The sequence below is a fragment of the Salarias fasciatus genome, chromosome 8 (assembly GCF_902148845.1).
Source record: "Salarias fasciatus chromosome 8, fSalaFa1.1, whole genome shotgun sequence".
In the NCBI taxonomy this organism is placed as follows: Eukaryota; Metazoa; Chordata; class Actinopteri; order Blenniiformes; family Blenniidae; genus Salarias; species Salarias fasciatus.
In genome coordinates, this window is record NC_043752.1 from 3,830,534 (window position 1) to 3,847,256 (window position 16,723).

Consider the following 16,723-nt stretch of genomic DNA (forward strand, 5'->3'; position numbering starts at 1 on the left):
CACACACACACACACACACACACACACACACACACACACACTCCGAATCTTTGTGTCTGAAGCAAATTGAACTCCATCAAATACATACACAAGACTAGAACCAGAACCAGAACCTGAAGCGGGTCGGACAGACCGACTGACGGACAGCAGGTTGATGGAGGATCTACGGCGGCCAGGCGAGGTCAAAAAGATTTGCAGGAATATTCAATCTGACATTTTACTGCTCAACAACTGAATGTCAGCTGTCAATCAAACTCTGACGCTGATATACAACTACCGCTATTACTACACACACACACACACACACACACACACACACGCGCACACAGACACACACACATCTATCAAAAAACCTAAGCGCACACACTTATGCATGCACGTGCGCACACACACACACACACACACACACACACACACACACACACACACGAGTACACTGTGTCAGACTGATGTAAAGATAATTAGCTGAGATAATGAGGAGTCCATCATCTCTCCACTCAAAGAAAACCAGATCAGACAAGTCCTCCTCCTCCTCCTCCTCCTCCTCCTCTCAGTGAGGACGAGGAGGAGGAGGAGGAAGAGGAGGAGGAGGAGGAGGAGGGACAAAACAGTGAGAGTAAAAGCAGCTGTGTATTCCTCCGCAGTAAAAAATACTCCCTCTGCATGATCACAGCAGTCAAAGTTCAACTGACACATTTCTCTAAATCACACGCTTCTGGAAAGGATCCTCTGATTTCCCTGAGTCTGCGAGCTCCGAGGGGCCCACACGTATACCCTGAGGAACTCCTCCCAGGCGGTTCAGCTGGCATCGCCGGACACACCGAGATCACTCCGCCCAGCACATCATTTACATATTCAAGTCACCTCATTAGCATTTACAATGAAACACCACATACACACACACACACACACACACACACACACACACACACACACACCAATCACACAGCAGCCAGACACTTGGACCAATCACAAGTCGACAACAGTCTAATTAGAGAGTCGTTAAGTCGTGACCGTTAACACAGATTGTGATTAACTCTGATCTGAGGAGATGAAACCCCCGTTAGTCACACGCAGTGGTTTAACACCGAAAACAACAGGTGGACCAAAAATCACTTGTGTGTGTTTAACACAACAGCAACACAACAACAACAACACATCGACACAGTGATGGCAAAGCTCAGTGAGGACCAGTACTCGCAGGCCTGCTCTTTAAACTGTCAGAAGATCTTTGTGAGGCTGTTTGAAATGACAGATGATGCATTCGAGGCTCTTTAAATTGTCAGATGATGTATTTGAAATCTGTAAATTCCCGGATGATGTGTATGAGTCACTTAAAATTAATGGACGATGCATTTGAGGCCGTCTGAATTCTTGGGTGGTGAGTTTCAGACGCTCTAAGCTGTGGTACAATGCGTTGGAGGTTCATTAAATTCAGGGAGGGTAGTAGTGAGCCTCCACACATCGATGGACGATGCATGCGACGCTCTTTTTGTGGGATGATGTGTTTGAGGCTCTTCATATTGTTGAACAGTTATTTGAAGCTCTTTAAACTGGCAAATGATGCGTTTGAAGCTCTTTTTATTGGAACAAAAGGACAAGGGCAGGGACAGGGCTCGAGAGGTGGGCTTGGGATCAGGAGTTTGCTGGATCGATGAGGCTCTTCGAATTGTGGGACGATGTGATTGAGACCCTCTAAATTGTCGGACGATGCGTCTGAGGCTCTTAAAATCATGGGACAATGTGTTTGAGGCCCTTTGAATTGTGGGACGATGCGTTTGAGGTTCCTTAGGTTGTGGGACGATACATTTGCAGCTCTTTAAATTGTCAGATGCGTTTGCTGCCCATTAAGCTCTGCTCTGTGTGAAGCAGACAAATAGCAGCCGACGGTGTGTTCAGGGTCACACTCCTCTGTTGGCGAGTACTATTCAGCCACACTTCATCTCTCCATTGACTCTTATGCATTCATACATTTAACATGGAGCCGGCCGTGGGCCCCTGGGGCCCCCAAACATTATTCTGCTGTCAGTCACCCTGAAACGTGGCCGATAATGAGATTCTCTCCTACAGTGAGCGGGAAATCACACCTACACACGGACATGACTGACAGCAGGCCGTCCTCCCACAATCCCACACCGCACCTCACCAGAGACCCTCACCAAAACTCTCACAAATTCACCGGGAGGAGCCTCCATCTTCATCACCTTCGTCATCATCCTCAGCAGTGAGGAGGCTCAATCTACAGGACGAGGCTCTTCAGAAGGCCCAGAGAAAAATCAACAGAAAGTGACTGAAAAACTTCAGAAAAATAAGTGAAACGTGTGTTAACAAGCCGATTAATTAATGGGCTGGATAATTATTGGTCTGGTTAATTAACGAACTAGTTATTAATTATTGGATGTCTGGTGAGAGGCAGAAGAACCAAATCAAACTTGACTGAAACTCCACGTGGAACTCCTCTGCTGGCCTGCTCTGGCTGCAGGGGGCGCTCTTTCAGCTGCCCCTTGTAGGTAGACTGGTTTTTTTTGAAGTCCCAGTCAGTCAAGTGGGTCATTTAAAGGCTCATTGGGTGTAGCAGATGGTCGAAATCCCCAGTAGGTGCTGCAGGTCGCTGAAAACATTGGTTCTGATGAATCGGTTTGGTGCAGTACGACGTTTAAAGCCCCGGTAGGTGGAGCAGAGTGTTTAAAGCCCCGGTAGGTGGAGCAGACCGTTTCAAGCTGCTCAGAGCTGCGGGCTTACAGTGGATGTAGCAGCAGACACAGGAGACCTTCCCATCATGCATTTCACCCAGTACAGGCGGAAAAAAAAGGAGAGCTGAAAAATCACTTTTCTTTACACATCCTCCTCCTCCAACCCTCCTCCTCCACCTCCTCCGCCTCAGAGCAGAGGGGGGAGGAGGGGAAGGAATGAGATTAATACTCAGTTGAAGACAAGAGCTGAAAAAGAGGAGGAGAGTTGAAGAGAGGAGGAGGGGGAGGTGAAAAGAGGAGAGGAGAGCGAGTGATTCCTCCTGGGACGGAGGAGGAGGGAGGAAAATATGAGAGGAGGAGGAGGTGGAGGGAGGGGGGAGGTGCAGCCTCTCAACCATCTTTTATGATTTCAGAAGAAATTTTTTACAGATGATGTGCACTCATTCATTCATTCATTCATTCACTCACTCATTCACAAACGTCTGCTCTCGTTCGTTCACTAACTCAAAATTTCACTAATTCTCTTACTCTTCGTTGACTCACAGCCATTCAGTCAATCGTTGATTCACGTATTAATTAATGTATTCATTCACTCTGTCACTCAGCTGTTTCCATGGAGACGTGGTCGAACGGCGCCCCCTACCTGTCGATGATGACGGGGTCTGACGGCGTCTCGTTCCGGTTTCCACAACTCTTCTTGTCACAGCAGCGGCTGAAAGGGGGGGAACAGAATCAGAACTGGGACCACCAGGGCCAGAGCCAGGACCACCACGACCCGGACCATGAGAACCACCAGGACCGAGACTAGCATCAGGAACAGAACCCGGCCCCGGACCAAGACCAGAACTTCAACCAGGACCAGGACGAAGAGCAGGTCCTGGTCTGGGTGTGGAGGTCTTCCTACCTGCACATGATCTCGTGAGTGAGCAGGACTCGGCACATCTCTGGGTTCTTGTCCTGACCCTCGTAGATGATGGCCTGAAACACAGACGCCCCACAGCTGAACTTTCTACCATTCTACCATCTGATTGGCTGAAAGCAGAACCTTCCTCCTCAGAGCTTGTTAACCTCTGAACCCGTTAAGACCCGGTGACCACAGAACAGGAGGAGACGAAGTTGACCGAACCACGACCAGTGGCTCCTTCAGGCTGTGGATCAGTTCGTCTTCTCTCAATGGAAATGTCGCAGGTTCAACTCCCTATCTGTCCACATATCAGAATGTCCTTGAGCAAGAAACTGAACCTCAAACTGCTCCCGATGAATAGAACGCCTCCAGTGGTGTGTGACTGAATGTGAATGAGTGAATGTAATTAACAAAGTGAAGCGTTCGGGGACCGCTCAACGGCGGCGCTAAAGTGCTATTTAAGTGAAATCCATTTACCATTTCCCTCCTTCTGCTCCGCCCATCAACTGTCTGCACCTCCCTCTGCTCCTCCTACGGACTGTCCATTGAATTCTGGCTAAGCCCCGCCCCGGAACACAAACTAACCCGTAGCGTTCAGCTACCAACTGCGAGAAGCGTGTGCGTAGAGATGATTCACCTGTTTGGTCATGGAGTCGATGAGGCGGACGTACAGGTCTTGCTCCGTTCTCACTCCTGCACGGAAAACGCCGTCAGTCGCTCTGTTTAACTCTGCATCTGTGTGCAGCGCTGTGCGGCAAAACAAGCGCACCTACCGTTACTGTACAGCAGCTGCAGCTTGTAATGAATCCCATTGTTGGTTTTCTCTCCGGTCGGCTCCTGAGACCCAGAGGTGAATGAAACAAAAACACACAATGCAGAGCTGATTGGCTGATGGAAAGTCATGTGACTTTAACTTCACGTTACAAAAAGTTCCAGTAAAACGAATCATTTTCAACTACGAAGTGTTACATGAAAGTTCCTGATCTCTCCCTCTGTACGAAGTCGACACATAAATGAAACAGGAAAATAAAGAAAGATTGATTCCAACTAAATGTTATATATTAAAATTAAAAATTTGCTTACATTCATTTGATTCAAATTAAAGAATATAAATTAAAGTCACTAATTGAGAATTCAAAAATCAATTTCCATGTTTGTGGCGAATGTTGGGTGCGTTTGCTTTGTGCTGCTGCTTCTCCTTCTCTTTGCAGACATGAAGAAAGTTGGTATACGACAAATCAAAAACAGCAATTTGAGACCAACAGCACTGAAGCAAATTTCTTAAATCTGGTTGGAAACTGAAAAAAAAAAAAAAAAAAACCTTTCCACCTTAAATGTCCTCATTTAAAAATAAAGGTCTTTTCATCTCAGTAAAAAAAAGGACAGATGAATCCAAAAGCTCCAAATTCAAATTGAAACATGCATTTTGGGGTTATTTTTTAAAAAGAGAATCTCAATCTGAATTAAAATCCCTTCCCCTGTCTTAATGTGACATTTGTTTAAAGTTTCCTCACATTAATATAATGTATATATAATTAAATACTCGCCCGCCTTATATTAATTAATGAGGTTGACGTTTGCCAAATTAAACTGAATGAACCTGAAATATCTTTGAAGCTCATCGTGCATTGAAAAATAAAGAAACAAACAAACATAATCGATCGTGTTTTGAGAGGAATTTAAAAAATTTCACCCCGTTTCGAAGTCTGGATGTAATTTTTTCTTGTGACTGTTGGGTGCGCTTGTTTTGTGTTACTGTCTCACTTTTTGTCTCCCTGAAATCGTCACACGGTGAATGAAAAACTCTCAATTTAAATGAAAATCCCCTGCCTCTCTTCATTCCATCTGATTTTAAATTCAAAGTCTCATCAAAGATCAGGTTTCAGCCTCTTCTCGGAGCGGGATGCCTGCTGGGTGCGCTTGTTGAGAGTTAATCACTAAACTTCTTCACCTTCATTCACATCATTTTAAATTAAAACACGTGATTTTGAAGTATAAAAAAGTGGGGGGTGATTTTGCTGTCTCTCGGGTGCGTTTGTTACGCGCTGCAGGCTCACCTTCTCCTTCTCCACGAAGTCGACGTACGCGGTGCGTTCGATCTCCACCGGCTGGCCCTGCCGGTCGTACAGCGCCAGCACGAAGTGGAAGAAGTTGGACTTCCTCAGGTTGGACGGAGGCTGCTTCTCGAAGTGAGCGCGGGCCAGCCCCACCCCGCTGGAAAACACACAGGCACGCTCAGGTGTGGCAAATCAAACACATGGAGGACACGGAACGCGCACGCACGCACACACACACACACACACACACACACACACACACACACACACACACACAAAATGGAAAAAAAGGATAAGATTTAAGATGAAAAAAAATACAGAAAATAACCAATTTCAGTGACAAAAAAGTGATAAAAATGACATAAAGGCACAAAGTACAAACTGGAAAGGACAGAAGTGTGTGTGTGTGTGTGTGTGTGTGTGTGTGTGTGTGTGTGTGTGTGTGTGTGTGTGTGTCATATTGAAACAATGAGAAAGGGGAGTCAAACTGCAGCCTCAGGACGAATTAAAGTGAAGCCATGCACACACACACACACACACACACACACACGGGCGCATACACACACACACACACACGGGCGCATACACACACACACGTACAGAAAAATGATTGAGCGGCAGCGTCAAGTTTGTTTTCAGATTGGAGTAAAATATAAAAGAATAGATTGAAATTGATAGTAAAATACACTAAATAACAAATTAATAACATTGTTATTATTATTTCTAAATACTGATGTTGTGCAGAGGGAGACTGTCTTCACAGTTTGAACCAGATTCTTCAAATTTCTCATTCATATCCATAAAAATACTTTCACTTCAATGATGTATAAATTCAACACAATAAAAAGTGTGTGTGTGAAACTGGAATTAAGATTTATACTTTTTACTGTGGAAATTATGTTTTGATTCAGTAAGACTAAAAAAAAGTCGAAATCATATTTTTTACAGTGTCAGTAATTACAATTTCTGATTTCTGAGTTCAAAGAAACAAATTTTAATTCACATTAAGAAGTGAACAAAACTTAATTCTTCTTTCAATTTTTTTTCCCTCTGATTTATTGATAATTTTGTGATAATAAATAAAGTGCAAACATTATCAATCACCATGATAAAAAAAGTCTATATGTTCCTTACTTTTGTTTTCCTGTAGAAATAAATGAATGACTGAATGAAAGATTCACCGAGGTGGTTGAAAACGAGACGCCGAAACATCAGAGACGTTTCATTTCCATGTTTCTTGTGTTAAGTTTTAACTTCCATATTTTTTTATTTATAAATATTTTTAATTGATTCCATTAATTGATAGTTTTCTGTTTTAATATTTCATTAAAACCTGGTTCACAAAATAAATCATTAGAAGACAGTGAATGTAAGGTTTCACATCAGACATTATCATATTGATGATTAATATTAGATTATATTAACTTTGTCAAATGTAACAATTTTTTTCCATCCTGTGAAATGAGACATAAAATATTTTTTAACTTCTAAAAAAAGACTCAAAACTTTTTTGAGTTTTTGTAATTAATTAAAAAAAAATAGTTTGATTCAAAATATAGAAAGTGTTATTTTTTTTTTAACCTTGACAAACAATAAAAGATGAGAAAAGCATTTTTTTTTTTTTTAAAAAACTGTTCTTGTGTGTGTCTCCGTTCCGGCGGCTCGGAGCGCCGCTCCGCTGGGACTCCAGCTCCCAGAATCCCCGGGGGCGACGGCCGGACACTTTACCTCTGCGCGGCCGTGTTGGCGTCCACCACGCCGGCCGAGTGCATCCAGGAGCGCACGGCCAGCGGCTCCTCCTTCATGTTGGTGGTGGCCCCGCGGGGCAGGTTGTCCTGGATCCCGAACATCTCCGGGGCCCCGAGCAGGAGGCGAGGAGGAGGAGGAGGAGGAGGAGGAAGAGGAGGAGGAGGAGGAGCAGCGCAGCAGGAGGAACTCAAGTTCAGCAGAAGAAAACGAAGAAGAAGAAACTCTACAGGACGGACCGGAGCGAACGCCACATTTTCTACCCCGATTCCGAGCGGAGGGGAAGCAGAGGTCGGAACAGACGGGAGCGTTTTACAACTTTTTCTCAGATTTGTTTTTTTTCCTTCCTATTTCAACTTTTACTTTAAACAAGCAGGAAACCAAAAAATCCGCCTGTAAGTGTGTCAGAAAAATTCTCTAGAGTCTCGAAGAACAAGTGCCGAGAACGAAGCGAAGGATGGAGGAGAAGGAAAAAAAAAAAAAAGAAAAAGAGAAATAAATTCCTCAGAGGACGAAAAAACGGAGTCGGGTCCGGACGGAGAATCGAGCGCGAGCAAAGTGTCTTTTTTCTTTTCCCCAAAGAGAGGAGGCGCGTGGAGGCGCGAGGAGGCGCAGGGAGGAGAGGCGGGCCCAGGATGGAGGGATGAGGAGCGGAGGAGAAACTCTCAGCCCTGTGGCCCCACAGGACTGGACGCCAAAACCCAAAAACCCCACGGGTCTTCCTCTGAGCCGCTGACGACATCGCCGCGGGGGGCGGGGCGTGACCATATAAGGACAGGAAGGGTGAGAGTGTGTCTGGAGGTGTGTGTGTGTGTGTGTGTGTGTGTGTGAGGGAGCGATAAAGAGAAAGAAGAGAGAGAGAAAGAGAGAGAGAGGAGGGGGAGGAGGCGGACCCTCAAACCGACCAACCGGGGGGGAAGAAAGAGAGAGAGAGAGAGATGGGGGCCTTGATCGCCCTCTCTCACCACTCAGACCCATTATTAGAACCAGTCTCAGGTCTTTGGTCTCAAGTCTTTGTTGTGTCTTTTCAGGTCTTTGGTCTTAAGTCTTTGGTCAGTGGTCTCAGGTCTTGTGTCTGTGGTCTCAGGTCTTTGGTCTCAGGTCTTTGGTCTTAAGTCTTTGGTCTCAGGTCTTTGGTCTTAAGTCTTTGGTCTCAGGTCTTTAAGAACCTAAAGACGTCACTGGTCTTGAAGGTTTCCTGGTGCCACTGTGTGACCTGGTTTTCATGGACTTGCCTTTCGCTGCACGGCCGCTCTGCTCCATAACGAACGTCATGATGGGACACGCCGATGAACACAAGAACAGAGCGGATCAATTCATGTGTTCACTCATTCACTCGTTCATAAGGCACACCGTGATTCCCACCGTCCGAAAGTCTTCACTGTTAATGAAAGACTCAGTTTTCACCTGGTTGGAAAAGGAGACTCGGCCTCCAGCAGAGACGCTGGACTCGCCACCATTTTTAATTTCCGGACTTTAATAAAATACAATTTCTGTTTAGTTCCTTCTCTGGTTTCACCTCATTTTCTGAATCTCTTCTATTGCTTTTCATTTTCTGCAGCTCCGACAGCGTCCAGATTCTCCTCCTCCTGGTTTTGTTGAGGGATTTCTCTCTCCAGACACACAGATCGTGCGATCTGCACACGGCAAACTTATGAGACTGGTGAAGTCACAGTTTACAGCTGACCTGAGGTCAAAGATCAAAGGTTCTTAGGGTCAATTCTGTGGTCTCGCATCTTTTTTCTGAGGTTTCAGGTCTTGGGTCTCAGGTCTTTAGTCTCAGGTCTATGTGAGTGCTGGCCCCATTAATAGTCTGAGGAGGAAAAAACAAATTGCAGTGTTTGTGTCGTCACGGTAACGCTGCAACTTCCTGAAGACCCGAGGAGGAACAAACTGAGGAGGTCCTCGTGGGCCTCCGAGACTCTGAGGAGGAGGAGCGAGAGGAGGTGCAGGAGCGCCTTCGACCGAGGACAAGCACGAGACTGAAAGAGAAATTATTCATCCATTGAGGGAAAACTGAGGAGGAGGAAGAGGAGAAGGAAGAGGAAGACGAGGAGCAGGAGCAGGAAGAGGAGAAGGAGGAGGAAGAAAAGAAGCAGGAGGAGGAAGAACCAGAGTGATTTCAGTCATCATAATGAAGAGAAAGAAGTGAAAGGAAGAAAAGAAAAGATAAAGTCAGTTATGATCCGACAGAATCCAACATGAGGAGGAAGAGGAGGAGCAGCAGAAGGAGGCGCGTCTCCTCCTCGACGAAGATCTGGTGAGTCCGCAAACGATTATTTCAAAGGAAAAAAAAACTTTCAGTAAAACATAAAGAATAAAAAAACAGTATTTACAGCGACAGATAAATGACGGGGTCCTCCTCTCAGTGTCTCACTTGGTTTTAATGATTTTCCATTTGTTCACCGCAGTTTGTTGATTTGCTTCGTTTACAGACAGAAGTTCTGCCTAAATGAGAAGAAAAACATCTGATTTTGAAACCGAAGTGACTCAATTAATTTCATATTAATCCAATTTAACAGAAAATCAGTTAATCTGAAACTCAGACGGGAGGAGGAGGAGGAGGAGGAGGAGGAGGAGGAGGAGGAGGAGGAGGTGCAGAGTGCGGCTCTAACTCCTTCCTTGATGTCATTGACGTGGAGACAAACCGTGTTAGAGTCCGCGGCTCCGCGCCGCTGATCCACCGCGCCATGAATCATGTGCTGAGTGCAGCGGCTGGAGGGGGCGTTTGATTCGGTTACCTGATGAGGTCGAACCTGCAAACACACACATTTCACTTCTGTTCATCCCTCTAAAAACACACACACACTTTATATGTACATATATTACAATCTACATCTATTCACTCTGATGTGTTTATGACTCATTTATATTTTATTTCAATGCATCACATTCAATAAATCATGACTAAATAACATCAATTATGTACATTTAATGACTTCTATAATTCCAATTAATTATATTAATGTCGTCAATTACACAATCGGAACATATTTAATACATTAAATGTATTATATGTATGAAGTGAATCACATTAACAGTAGAATGAGGATAAATTCTGTCTGACGGGCTAACGCTGCTCAACTAATTAAACATTTAATTTAAACACTGGAAATTACATTTCATCTTCAATTTGAAAGTTAAATCTGAACAAAATTATTAAAAAATTATTAAAAGAATTATTTCAGAATGTGAAGGAATTAAATGTTTGATTTTATGGACAAAACAAAATATTTTCTTTTTTTTTTATATTTGCTCATGTAGTTAATCTGTGTGGATGAGTGTGTGTGTGTGTGTGTGTGTGTGTGTGTGTGTCTCCTGCTTTTCTGTGTCAAAAGCACACGAAGCGCACGCGTGCGTGCACACACATACACACACACTGGAACACACATTTGCATTTAAATAGCGACATCAGCGGCGTCCGTAGTGAGTTTCACAGATGTCACGACAAAGTCAGATGTGCCAGCTGTCACACACACACAAACACACACACACACACACACACACACACACACACACACGCGCACACACACACACACGCGCACACACACACACGTGCGTTTTAGCAGCAGAAGGTGATTTATGGTGAATTTTTTAATAAAGTTTTTAGTATAGTTATTATTATTATTATTATTATTATTATTATTATTATTATTATTATCATTATCATCTATCGAAAGATGGTTGTAAAACTCTGTATTTGTTTCTCTGTGTATTTATTCAAAATTTTGAAAACTGAAACTCGAAAGCGTGTAAAAACAAAAACAAAAACCAGAATCTCTGAACGACACTGTGAATCTCAGCCGTCCATCAAACTGTTCGATTCGCCCGATTGGATGATGACTGACAGTCTGTTCAGTCCTCCTTCAGGTCCTCATTTTCATTCACGCTTAATTTCTAAAAACTGAGTTAAAGCTCTGCTCTGTATTTGTGCGTGTGTGTGTGTGTGTGTGTGTGTGTGTGTGTGTGTGTGTGATTCTGATGTTTCACTGAAGCTTTAAACTAAAAAAAAAGGAAGGGGAAAAAAACACAAGACGCCAAAAAAAAAAAAAAAAAAAAAAAAATCGAGGAAACAAAGCAGTCGACCTTCAGCAGTGCGCGCACACACACACAGACACACACACTGTGGAGGGATTTCCAGGCATCCCAGCTGAGGGAATTCCTTCGGTCCCAGCAGAGAGTCAGAGAGCGGGGACACAGCGCCACCAGCAGGACGCACGAAGAACATGAGGACCGCCGATCTGCCGCCGACTGAAAGGCTTTTATTTTATATATTTAATCTCTTTTGTGTCAAAACAGAAAGCTGTTTGTTTTCCTTTTTGAACTGAAAAAAATAAAATCATTATTAAAATCATTATTGTTGTTGTTGTTGTTGTTATCAAAATAGGGCACATTATGATATTAGACATACTATTTTTTGTGTCTGTAAGAAATGTAGTCCTAGAAATAAAGTCCTAAATGTTAAACATTTAGTGTCTGACAGTTTAGTGTTTGTTTGTATAAGTCGTGAAAATCCTAATAAAAGCTACACCAGAAAACAAATTTGTCATATTTCAGTTTCAGATCACGATGCTCATGATGAACTTCCTAAATAAATCTTTATTTTCGAGAAGCAGATATGTGTACAAGTTTTTGTATCGCTGTTATTATTATTATTATTATCTGTGTTGTTGACAAACACTTCAGAATTGCAAAAAAATAAAACACTAACTGTGATTTATTCTGACCTTCAGTTTAGTGTCTGATTTTCAAGATCATGAAGCAAACTTGCTGTCTCTCTCCCACTCACTCACTCACTCACTCACTCACTCACTCGCTCTACTTCCCCTTTTATATCATGTTTAGAGTTGCTTTTGGTGTCACTTTGAACTAAAACAGTAAAAGTGAAGCAAACACTGAAAACCTGATGGGAGAGGAAACCCGCAGGCGGAGCGCCCGGACGTCTGGAGCGCCCGGACGTCTGGAGCGCCGCTCTGACTTCATTAACCTCGTCTGTTCACTCATTAAAGACACGTCAGCTTCAATTTGCACCAATTAAAGAGCCGCCGCCACTTTAATCAACGCCAAAGGACCGACGTCTCAATGAGAGGAGGATCACCCACTTGGACTGTCAGCTCATACTGAGGGTTTGATACCTGTCAGCCAACGCGGAGGGTTTAAAACCAGTCATGCCACAATGAGGGTTTAAAACCTGTCATTGCACACTAGAGGTTTGATACCTGTCATAACACACTGAGGGCTAAAAATCTGTCAGAAGAAATCACTGACAGTTTAATACCTGTCAGTCCACATTGAGGGTTTATACCTGTCAGTCTGGACTGCTCAGGCTGAGGATTTGATACCTGTCGGGTCACTATAACGGTTTGATTTCTGTCTAGCACAGTGAGGGTTCAAACCTGACAAAACCAATCCAGGACTCAAAACCTGTCAGCCCACATTGAGGGTTTGAAAGCTATCAGTCTAAAATGAGGGTTTAATACCCTTCAGGCCACAATGAGGGTTTAATACCCATCAGACCATTCAGAGGGTTAAACACCTCTTAGAACCATCTCAGGGTTTACAACCTGTCAGCCCATACTGAGGGATTACCATTTGTTCCCGCACACAGAGGTTTCAATAACCCTAAGCTCACCCCGAGGGTTTGCAACCTATCAGTCCACAATGAGAGATTTTTTTACCCATCATCCTACACTATGGATTAAAAACCTGCCAATCCCAATCAGGAGTTAAAACTGTTAACCCTTAATGCGGGTTTAAAGCTTGTCAGCCCACACTGGGGGTTTAAAGCTAGGGTTGGCGATCTTGGAAAACTAGCGTTAGCATGTAGCATCTCCCCAAGGCTCCGCCTAGCTAGCTCCGCCCAGCTCCCACCCCATTGGAGGAGCTCCTGTTGGGAGCGGAGACGTTCGCGGCACTTCCGCGTCCAGTGCATTCCTGGCATTCCTCAGCGCTTCGTTTCTTCGTTTTTCTTTATTTGCACTACGCCAAGTTATGGCGCACTGAACGGTAACTAAACCCCCAAACATCCGTCTCCGCCATTCTGCAACGACGCTCCGTCCTTCTACGCGCGCACTGAACCAGGGTCAGTGCACGCCATTGAAATGTACGCGCAGGGGGCAGGTCGAACGGCGAAGGGATTTGACTGGTTTAAAAAAAGGTGTCCCCTCAAGACTATTGGTTGCTGTTTTTCCCGTTTTACTCCTGCTGTAGATAGCGGATATTTTCCAAACTACTTTAAAAACACGTTATGAATTGCTTCCCATCGGGTCATAAAGATCATTTTAACCAGTATTTTAAAAAAAGTATCTCATTCAAATCGCCAACCCTAGCTTTAAAGCTAGCAGCCCATCTTCGGGGTTAAAACCTGTCAGCCCACACTGAGGGTTTAAAGCTACCAGCCCATCTTAAGGGTTTAAACCTGTCAGCCCACACTGAGGGTTCAAAACCCGTCATAAGACAGTGAGGGTTTGATGCCTGTCAGCTTACACTGTGGGTTTACAAACCTGTCAGACAACACTGAGGGCACTTTTTTTTATTATTACACTGAGAGTGTGATACCTGTCAGAATTACTGAGGGTTTATTTTGTCAAACATCAATGATATCAACCCACACTACAGGTTTGATACCAGTCTCTGGTGTCCAACAACAGAGGTTTGATAAGTGTCAGGCTACACAAGCTGTTTGATACCTGACAGAACATACTGAGGGTTTGGTACTCACCTCTGTCCATGTTGGTCCTTCACCGTGGGGAACTGTCAGGGGGCCCTGGGGCCCAAACTCGTCTCAGTGCAGTTCATGATGCCCCACACACAAATACAGGCCTGAAGAGGACAGACAATGACTCTCTTTATCCTCTCACCCCAACTAAAACAGCAGAAAGACCTCTGAGCCTGGTTCTTTTCCACATGAGAAAGCATAGTCACCGCTGCTCTCTCATGTGGATCTGCTGGGTTTTCTCTGTAAAAGTGTCTCGGGATGGCTATGTTGTAAATGGCACTTTATAAATAAAAGCTTAATTGAGTTGAAAATTCCAATTAAGTAACTCAAAACAAAACTTTATGTAACTGTTAACACACACTTCACTTTAACTGGTACTTAAATTGACTTTCAGTATCTAGTCTGACCAAAAAACACGAATTCTTCACACACGCACGCCCCCCCCCCCCCCCCCCCCCCCCCCCCACACACACACACACACACACACACACACTCACCTGTACTTGACCTATGCCACTCACCTGTACTTGACAGTGCACGCGACTCAAAACAAGAAGGCCTCCTTACTTCGCGTGCGTGCGAACCACAGAGAGGTCGCTCATGGCCTCCAATACGTACAGTAATCACATTAAGATCATTACAGAACGTTAATTGGACGGGCGGTGCGTGAACAGCGCGTGGACAGCAGCGCCAACTCCAGGAACCTTCACAATAGTACGAAGGCCTTCAGAATAAAAGCCCCAGTGTTTTACTAGTCCCAGTGTGAGATCTATCTATCTATCTATCTATCTATCTATCTATCTATCTATCTATCTATCTATTTATCTATCTATCTAATCAAAGTGGGAGGGATCCAGGCGTTAATGGAGTTTGCGCCAAAGTCTGCAGAAATGAAGAATCAAACCTTCAAGGTTCTTTCGATCTTCTCTGGTCTGTTTTGGTGAGTCGCATTCATCTATAAACGAGCGAATGCTGTAAGAAATTGAAAAAAAAAACTTTCCAAATGTGGTCATTTGATGAATATGTACTTTAGTTATCTTGTTAAAATATTATTAACATTAAAAAAGAGCAGCCGATTATGTGACTTTCACAACGTGGAGACATTCTGCCCCCTGCTGGGCGAAAGCTTCATTACTTCTGCTGTTGTTTCACGTCAGGTTATCGCATCTGAATTTAAATGAAATCTTTCCTTTAGTTTACGATGACATGTCACAAACTTTTTAAATTACAGGACACGAGGATACACAGAGGGATAGATCACGAGCCGTCACGTGACAAACACAATCTGCACATAAAGACATTTTAATTGAACAACACCATTATCAATAATGATAATAGTAATAATAATAATAATAATAATGATGATGATGATGTTGATGATGATGATAACAATAACAACAACAACAACAACAACAACAACAATAACAATAATAATAATAATAATAATAATAATAATAATAATAATAATAATAATAATAATAATAATACGCCTGTTCAGACTATTGACAGTATATAAAAGAGGCTCAGACTGTGAATCTACTGTACTGTGCCTCCCTCTGCTGGTCAAATACACGCGCGCAGACACATACACACCATGACGCACAGCAACGCAAGTACACACAAACTAACAAAATCTCACACGGAGCAAGAACCGCACACACACAGCAGCACAATTACACATAAAAAAGTACAATTACACACAGAACAACACGATCGCAGAAACTACAGTACAACTACACACACAGCACAACTCCACAGAGCTTCAGTGCAGCACACAACAAAAATAACACAAGTCTGCACGGAGCAACACAACAACACAGACAGCAACACACTTTTAGGAAATGCAACTGCCAACACATTCACAAGGAAACTCACATGTACCAACTGATCCACTGCAGACCAACAGCTGTGGTTTTTGTTTGGTGTTGTGTATCTATGTAAGCATGCGTGTACTTTCATATGTTTATGTGTGTATTTCTATGGTTTTGTGTTCTTTCCAGTGTTTGCTTGTGATGTTGTGGGGTTTTTTTCTTTTTGAATTCTTGTTTATTTTCCTGAGGGTTTGTGAGTTTTGTGGTATCTTATGTTCTTTCCTGAATGTTTTCTTTAAGTTTCCTTGTTTGTGTATATGTGTGTGTGTGTGTGTGTATGTACAGTTGCGATGTGCCTGATGACCCTAATGTTTGCAGCAGCTCTTAAAGAGACAGAGATTGACTCAGGGACCACACTTCCCATGAGCTCTCACTCTGGTGCCAGCTGTGGGAGGGGGGAGCAGGAGGAGGAGAAAGAGGAGGAGGTGGAGGAGGAGGAGGAGGAAGAGGGGGAGTTTGGGAAAGAATGTGTGGAATTTATTTCCTGTCGAGCGACTCTGAGAGGCGAAAAGACGAGGAGGAGAAGAGACATGAAGCTGAGGAGGCGCTGACTCCTCTGCTCCTGCGAGGTCACCGCCACCCCGGGCCTGAGGAGGAGCGGGAGGAGCAGGAGGAGCTGCAGCATGGCTGAGCCCCTGCTCAAGAGGACTTTCTCCAGACTGAGAGGAAAAGACAGAAGTCACAGGAAGACCGAACCAAAAGTCAGCGGTGAGCAGCTGCAACTCACTTTTCCT

The 16,723-nt window shown here is 43.9% G+C and overlaps 1 protein-coding gene across 5 annotated transcripts in view; it reads right to left on the reverse strand.

Moving 5' to 3' along the window:
• LOC115393052 (transcription factor COE3-like) overlaps nt 1-7,544 on the reverse strand; it is a 21,075-nt gene extending 13,531 nt beyond the window's left edge. For all 5 annotated transcript variants that reach the window (XM_030097825.1, XM_030097823.1, XM_030097826.1 and 2 more), the window contains exons 1-6: nt 7,383-7,544; nt 5,655-5,811; nt 4,371-4,434; nt 4,235-4,290; nt 3,598-3,671; nt 3,337-3,405 (exon numbers count right to left, since the gene is read on the reverse strand). In XM_030097825.1, the coding sequence (XP_029953685.1) occupies nt 3,337-3,405; nt 3,598-3,671; nt 4,235-4,290; nt 4,371-4,434; nt 5,655-5,811; nt 7,383-7,504 (542 nt within the window). In that variant the 5' untranslated portion in view covers nt 7,505-7,544. The remainder of the gene's footprint in view (nt 1-3,336; nt 3,406-3,597; nt 3,672-4,234; nt 4,291-4,370; nt 4,435-5,654; nt 5,812-7,382) is intronic.
• Between the last annotated feature and the right edge of the window lie 9,179 nt (nt 7,545-16,723).